General features: G+C 35.1%; 1 protein-coding gene across 3 annotated transcripts in view; it reads right to left on the bottom strand.

Moving 5' to 3' along the window:
• LOC110032159 overlaps positions 1-6,839 on the bottom strand; it is a 7,607-nt gene extending 768 nt beyond the window's left edge. The window contains exons 1-3 of one of the 3 annotated variants that reach the window (XR_002294823.1): positions 6,226-6,839; positions 5,357-5,586; positions 4,837-4,908 (exon numbers count right to left, since the gene is read on the bottom strand). Coding sequence is in view for 1 of the 3 variants with exons in the window: in XM_020735686.1 (XP_020591345.1) it covers positions 4,871-4,908; positions 6,226-6,697 (510 nt within the window). In the remaining 2 variants the exon portion in view is untranslated. Of the gene's footprint in view, positions 1-4,658; positions 4,909-5,356; positions 5,587-6,225 lie in introns of those variants that run through there. The other 2 variants (XR_002294822.1, XM_020735686.1) reach the window with 2 other exon arrangements.
• Positions 6,840-8,618: the final 1,779 nt, after the last annotated feature.

The raw sequence follows: 8,618 nt of genomic DNA, 5'->3' as shown, positions 1-8,618 counted from the left end.
TAGGAGTATTTGTCCAATTCCCTAATTGTGGATCCATCAGCAGGAATGAAAGAAGCTAAAGCAGCAAAGAAAGTTGGGAACAAATTTGAATAATCGCCATACAAAAGGTCGATAAAATTGCATTTCTTGGTGGAGATTAACATAAAAACAACACCAGCAGCAGCAAAATCCATGGCATTGCAACCTAACAATGGACAGTTACCAATCCTCATGTAGCCAAATACAAACTTAAGAAGCACATTTGTCCAAATATGTGCAGCAGACGAGACACCAAATCATTTTTGAGTTCATCAAAAAAATAAAAGCAGCTTTCTAGAAGACCTCTCACTCCTAACTTAGAAAAAAAAAATATTTGCTTGATAATGGGTCAGACCATCCTCAATGTCTGCCACTGCAAGATAAGCATAAGAAAACTTGACAATACAAAATCAGTCTAATTGATAAACAATATTTCCATTTATATTAATGTACGCAAAATTAGCTATATTCACAGTTGTTTTAGCAATTGAAAACCTGTGCTGATCTTTCTTTTTTTTTTTAATAGAGATGGAGATTAGGATCCTCTAAAATTATCAGTTTCAAGAAAGAGGACAAATCAATGCTTAAATTCGTTAGAAAATAAAAGCATTGGTTGCCTGATAATTTTCAGGCCACCATCAACGCGGGCCACCGCAAGATGAAAAGAGGAAGCTTTAAAGTAAAAGATATGGGCCACAACATTTCAGAAAGAGAGATAGAAGCAGACCAGACATAATACTTTGAAGTAAAAATAATCTATAGAGTTACTTTCTAATTGAAGCAGTGCAACAATGAAAGTTTAAGCTTTTTAAAACAAAAGTCATGTCGGCTCTTTACTAGTTGGGATAATTTGGACTTGTAGGATCCTATTTCAAGATTTGGACATTTATTTCAAAATTACTAGGCTTGTCAACTCCGATCCTTACGAGGAGAAGGATCGGACTAGTTGGGTGATTTGGACTTATAAACTTTTATTTTAGAATTTAGACATTTATTAGAGTTCATTAGAACTAGTGGGATGATTTGGACTTATAAACTCTTATTCAGGATTTGGAGATTTATTTTAAAATTACCAAACTAGTCAACTCTGGTCTTTGTGAGGATTGGACTAGTGGGATGGGACTTACGACCCTATCTTATAGACATGATAGCTGAATTAGCCCGCGCCCCAAAATTTTGTGAAGGGTAAGGCAGTGGATCGCAAGGTTGTGCAGCTTTGGAAGCGAGGAAGCCAACAATAATGGCAGTGGGAGTCCTAGGGACGGCGACTTAAAGACGATCATGATATAGGCAAGGGACTCGAGTATGATTGCTTAGGGAAGAACAAAGGTGTGGGGCTTCGACAGAGTCGCGGCAGAGAAGAGCACAAGACAGTGTGCGAAGACTAGAAGATTGGCTTCGTGTAGAGCTAGAGCAGGTTAGACACCGTGCAAAGGTTGTGAGTTCTGGAAAGAAGGTATACGGAGGGGGTCGTGCTGACTTATTGTGAGACAGAAGACAAACAAAAATGATTTTTGGGTGAACAAAGAAAGAAAACATCAAACGAAAACGACGAGAAAGGAATTTACCTTGTGTGGAGTTCAAGTAGGAGGAGGAAGCGAAGAACAATTGAGACGAACAGAGAACAGTGGAAAATGTTTGTTGCGACCAAAGAAGAAAAGAGGGGAGAAACAAACAGGAACTGCCAGGGACAGTGTTTTCATGCTCGATTTTCATCCCTCTTATTAAATGATAATTATATCCACTATCCTATTCAGTCAGCTAGAGATGAAATTCAAGTATCCCTTTAAAAGACATTTGCTAAAAAAATAAAACCAAAATTAGTCATCTCCATAAGACAAATGCATGTTTTTTCTCGAAATACAAGTTAAAAAAACTCTTTAAGTAAAAATGAGTTGGATATTTATGTGACGACTATTTATCTGCCTGGAAGACTCTTCCTGAGAGCATTTTGGCCCACCTTCAAGAAGTAGTTTCATAGATCGCCAACTCAGCACTATTACAATTAACTTGGTCTTATAAGAAGAGTTTTCCAAGTGTTATTAGTGAAATGAGTCACCTTTTTTGTGCAACTAGAATGATTATTTCTTTTAATATGACTTGGTTATAAAGAAATTCAATTAGTTTCGTTAAATTTGGACTAATCATCACCTGGGAGTTGTAGCTCTTCTATAAAGAGTAGCCATTGTATTTTGTTAACTTTACATTGGCCGAGATCTCGTAATCTTCAACCCTGAGTTAATTTACTTCATTTTATATGACCGAGTTATATTTTAGAAAGAGCTTCTCCAAAGTCATTCCTAACATTCAGTTATTAAGCTGAGTAGGGCCCAAAAATCTAGGCTATTGTCCTTTTACACTTTAGAAACTTGACTGTGACAGACAAGTTCCTCAAGTGCTATGGGCGAATTCACATTTAAGAAAGAAATATCATAAATGCGATAAAACAAAAAATAAGGAGGGTCTTGAGAGATTTTTTCCTATATACTTTTTCTTGTTGCTTGACTTCACTTTTTTGTTTATTATATTCCCTTTGAAATACTATTTTTCTAAATATATTTTTTAGTTTTTTTGGGAGAGTAATTTTTCTGGCTGAGCGAACTGGAGCAGGACTTGCGACTGGAGCTAGTCAGGCCGACAGGAGCAGGCCGACCGACTAGAGCTTATTGGGTCGACTAGAACCTGTAAGGCCGATTGGACCATTTCAGGTCGACTGGAGCTGGCAGGCCGACTGGAGCTAGTGGGCCGACTGCGGCTAATTGGGACGAATGGAGCTGCTCGAGGAGAATGGAGCCAATCCACCAGAATGGAGCTTCTCGGGTCGATTGGAGCTGGTCAGATCGATTGGAGCTGGCCGGAAGACTGGAACCTAGCGGGTCGATTAGAGCTAGCTAGGCTGATTGGATGATGTCAGTAAAGGTCAATTGGATGAGGTTGAATTAATGAGTTTGACAATTCTCTCTGTCGAGTTCTCCAATGTGTTATATTTTACTAGTCATTTCTCTATGATTTCGTTCTCCTTTTGTTGTTTGTCTTCTTGTTTGTAGCATAATTCACACTCACCACACCTTTTAAAACGTTGAATACGAGATTATCTGTAAATCACACCCAAGGAATTGAGCGTAGACGAAGAGAAATAGTGTGTGTGAGATGAACAGTAATAAATATTGTTTTCATATTAGCTTTACATAATAATGTTCATCTAAGAGAAGAATTATTATAAGATGACAATTATACTCCATGTCATATTCATTTGGTTGGATATGGCTGACTAGAGGTGATCGGATCGACTAGAGCTAGAAGCGCATACTAGAACCTATTAGGCTAATTTAACTGACAGGTCGTCTGTAGCTTGTTGAACTAAATGGAGCTAGCTGAAGCCAACTAAAGTTGGACGAGTCAACAAAAACTTATTGGATCGACTGTAGTTAGTCGAGTCGAATGGAGCTAGTCGGGTCGAATGGAACAGGTCTGGTTGACTGGAACTGACTGAGTTGAATGGAGTTGGTCAGGCTAACTAGAGCAGGTCAGGCTAAGTGGAGTTAGTCGGGCCAACTAGAACCTACAAGGTTGATTGGCGCTTGGTCAATTTTAACATATTCTTTGGATAATCATAAAGCTTTAAACTACAAAAGAGAATTTATATCATACAAATAACTACACAAACACCTAAAGAAATAATATTACAATACCAAGTAACATTCATACTTTATTCATACTTTATAACAATTTGCACATAAATATCTTCAAAATCTTTTTTATCCTACTCTTGTGGTACTTTATTTAACGGGGTTCATTTTTTTTTCAAAATTGTTTTGCAAATTTGTTAATTTATTTTAAAACAAATTTGAAGTTTTCGTAATTATCAAGTTGTGAAAAGTAAAAATGGTTTTTTCAAAGTAAAAAAAGTTTTTTTTTTCCTAAATCATTTATACATTTTTTCGGGGTAGGTGAACCCAAAGAAAAGGATGCATGATTCGAACATGCAATCTCACATGAGAAACTACACCCTCAATCACTATGTAACGGCTAAGTGCGCCCTAAATCATATATTTATTATTAAGAATATATTTAACTACTCTTTAACCTTCTTCATTAAATGTATAGCCTCTGTGGAGCCTTCATAACCTTCTCCACCAAAATGAGTAAAGTGTCAAAATAGTCCTCTGTCTCTTTAGCTCAATTTAGTCACATAGTATTAATTCAGATCCTATTAAAATAATTTGGGACTAAATTGATATTTTATATACTCTGGGATTAAAATGGCCTCTAATTAAAAAAATCAGGAAACAATATTGACACTTTTCTCCCATCAGTATAGTATAGCTCTTGAATATTCCTGAATTGGTCATAAAATGTAGAACATATATGTCAACAACTTTAAAAGCAATTAAATGGCCAATAAAAACATTACTGGTGATAACACCATTCTCTAAAAATCAGAAACTAAAATAATAGAGATTTTAAAATTTTTCATTTCATTTTATCTCATTTATACCTAAAATTTACATCAAAGAGGTTTCTCAAACATCAAGTTCAGGTTGATTCCCAACTTACACTCAACCAAAATGGCAAAAGTAAGACATTTTATCATTCTCCAATACAAATGTTTAACTCAAAGCAACAAAATAGAGCCTCACTCAAATAACAAGCTTTCAAACAGAACCTTACGAGATAAAAAGACAAACAAATTTCACAAAACATCATTTCTCCTGCAGAATATTACCATGAAAAACTCCTGTTTATAGGAAAATCATCTTGATAAATGAGAATCAAAATTTAATAAAAAAAACACTCTTGAGAAGAAGATAGAGGTCGGAAGTACAAATCTAAAGCATTTTTTAAGTCCTTGTCATCCCCCCAGGAATCCTATTGCCTTCCTTCCAAATCCTGCAAAAAGCATCCAATTTGAGTCAAGTTAAAACAATTCACATGGAATAAAGACGGCTGCTTTAACAGATCTTCCTAACAATAAAGCAAATATCTCATTAAATAGAAAGAACAAAGAAGAAGAATAATAATAGAGGAAAGAATAGCAGTAAAGGGTTCCACCAAATGTATTGATTGGTCTAATAAGATTTCTTAACCATGTTTAAAACAAATTGAAACGGAAAATTGTACAAAATGCATTGGATGCATAAGAAAATCTAGAGATGTGTTGATTAAGGTGGAATTATAAAGCATTTGGGTGTTCTCTGGCAACGGATTAGATTTAAGTTATTATGATTAAATAAATTAATTAAATTCTATCCAGAAAACTGTCTAGCAACAGATTTATTAAACCATATAAATCCAATAAAAGTGTTTGGCAAGATTTAACCAATCGCATTGTTCTCACCTGCATTCTTACCTTCTCGTGCGCCGTAAATCCCGTAAATCCTCTAATTCACGGGATTTAATAAATTCAGGATTTACGGCCAAAATCCGTGAAATCTAGATTTATCAAATTTGCAGCTTTATTTTGTCCAAAATGACCTTCTGGCAAGATTTAGCCTACACCCCGCTTAAATCTCGAGCTAACTCCATTGCCAGACAGCCCCTAGAATCTTAGATTATCAGTAAGGAGACCTGTTATTGAAGTGGGCTAGTCAAAATGCAGAAAGGGACATTTAATTCTTATGTATTTACATATCTCGCATCTAAACTTCCAAATTTATTACATACATTACACTTAGTTGCATTAAATCTATGCATGAAAAGGATTAAAATATTCAACCTTTTTAAAACTGCCCAGAAATGAAGAATCGGGATTGAAAAGCTGACAGAAGCTAGATGAAAACAGAAGATTTCAAGCTCAAATTTATACACCCATAGAAGCATTGAAATTCCCATTTTTTATTACAGGACATGCCATCAAATTCGTAAAATCATAGTTCATTCAAATCATGCAAAAGGAAAAATCAATCACTTCAAATTAAAGAATCATAATCCATAAAGTTTAGATTTTAAAATTTCCTAGCACGGGTAAATCAAGATGCAGCACAAAACCAGCCGTTGCAGAATCACAAAAATTTCCAAGAAGCAAAAAATGCGAAAACTCACACTCAAGTTTAAATCTCTAAAAGACAGTCGAAACATAAAAACAAAATTAAATTTTGATAATGGAACGCGTTTAAAATCCAAGCTCAAAAACAGGCTCATATGCGCCCACAACAATCCCTAACACAAAAAAAAAAAAAATCAAATCAAATTTTCAACAACAACCACCTTCTCTAATCATCCGGATAAATCCTTTCCCATTAATCCCTGCACCCACACTACAATCCTGCGGATTCTCAAACAGCGAAAGCGACAATTGCTTATGAGCAACGCCCATATCAAACAGAATAACTCCCGACGAAGGATCATCAACCAATATCTCCTTAACCGGCAGCCATAGAAAAAGCTCCTCCTGCGAAAGACCCACTAAACCCCTCAACCCACCGAAGCTCAAATTACCCCTAACCGTCTCGTTGAAGAATACCAATCCGTCGTATTTGGCGTAGCACGGACGGTCGAGATGAGCTTCCAACACACCAGTGTCCTGATCCAGATTGTAAGATGACACCGCAGTGGGGAGTAGACCAGCCGGCAGGCCATGGTCGCGAAGGAGATCGTGGATCGATCCTCCATCTGCTGCGGGGACGGAGAAAAAGAGGACAAACCCTAAAAGGATTCGAAGAAAATATGGTTTCGCCATTGGAGAGCCAAAGAGCAGAAGGTTTAAAGAGGGGTTTTCGTGAGATCGACGAGGAAAAGAATGGCGAATAACTTGTGCGGAGAGCGACCAAGGAGTGACTTTTTTTACTTCTTTTTGGTGCGATTGTCCGCATAAAAAAAAGGAGAAAAAAAATTCGATGGAGTTAATTTTTGAACTTCTGAAAAAATTGGCGGCTGAATGAATATATTTTTTAGGAAAATAAAGGGGCATTTATATAGTGGGGTATAAAAATTGGACCCAAAATAATCCGGGTTTGGATTTTGGTTCGGGTGGACCCAGAGTAACTTTTGAGTCAGATTCCGATTAGAAATCGTAATCTATTAATTGTTTGGAGTTGAACCTGAAATTGACTTGAAACTGGATTGATAACATGAAATTGACTTAAAATCCACATGCATATGTAGTATGTTTTATGTTAAACAGGGTCTGGGTCCGGAGTTTGGTTGGACTTTCTGTCTCATTTAATATTTGGGTTGGGTTTCGGTCACAGTTCGGGTTTGATCATACTCGAATTGCTCTGTGGATCTGACTTGAGTCACTTGACACCCATATTTGCACATAGAATAAAATTATAATGCATTTAGCTATCTCCCACCTAAACTTTCGTATTTACACACAAAGTACTCAAATTTTTAATACAACAAAAAATATTGTGTTATTATAAGTTTAAAGCTCTAAAATGATCTATATGTAAATACTAATGTTTAGCTCTAAGATATGTAAAATTTAAATTTCTCTTTAAATACCACGAATTTTCTTCGTATTTATATATCTAACACCTAAAATTTAATAGTTACATTTATAAAAACATTAGCTAGGTTTCTAATTAATGTGCCCTCCTGGCTAGGTGATGTGATTGGATTTCTTGTAAAAATGATTTTCTTTTTGGTAAAAAATATGAGGATCATGCTTAACTTTTTATTGAAAAGAAAAAATTACATCAAAGATCAAAAATAACAAACAAAAATATCAAAGTCCTTTTAATATCCAAAACCAGCTTTGAAAAAACCAATGATGCATGATAATAACATTATCAGTAGAGAGGAGATTCCAAAAGGAACAAACACTAGTAAGTAGAATCCAAATCACTTGATTAATCCCAACTCAAGAGTAATGAGAAGGATCCAATAGTAGAAAAATCTAAGTATACTTTCAAATAGTCGAATACAAAATGTCCAAGAGAGGAATGAATTATATTCAATTAATAGAAGCGTATCCAAATAAATCAATATACAACCAAATTCAATACCAAAATAACAAAAAATGATGTTATATCTTCAAATACAGTTGTGACGCAAAGCAAAGTTTGGGTACATCATAGCTCAAAAACACCAACCCACTGCCCAACTCAGCCAGACCTGCAAATGAAGTATCTGAATTATTAGTAAATACAAAAATATCAACCCATTACGCAACTCAATTTGACCATCAAATAAAGTATCTGAATTATCAGTAAATACATCAAAAGGAAAAAAAAACCAAGACTAAGAATATCATCATGATTGCATGAATAGAAAAACTAAAAAACAACTACCACATATAGGAAGGGTGTTTTATGAAGGAAAAACAAGAAAGTACATGCATCAAGATAAGAAACTACACCATCAACCACCATGTTGCAGGTAAATGCGCTATTTATATAATGTGTTCCTACTACAGAACATTGTGTGTAAATATGACAAGGCTCTTTCCTTTTCGTGGTACAGAGAATACTATTCTTTGGAACATTTATACTATTTTAAAAGAAATATACATACATACCCCACAATTCTTATGTTTTTTCACATCTAACCTCTAAGGTTTTACATTTACATTTTTAGCATTTCAGTGCTAAAACTTATGCATGAAAAAATGTTTTTCAATTTTACGAATTTAATATCATTGGCATTTTTTTTATTTA

This window comes from Phalaenopsis equestris, unplaced genomic scaffold (assembly GCF_001263595.1).
Source record: "Phalaenopsis equestris unplaced genomic scaffold, ASM126359v1 Scaffold000878, whole genome shotgun sequence".
NCBI lineage: Eukaryota > Viridiplantae > Streptophyta > Magnoliopsida > Asparagales > Orchidaceae > Phalaenopsis > Phalaenopsis equestris.
Note: the sequence above shows the minus strand (reverse complement) of the source record. Positions and strands in the feature narration are given on the sequence as shown.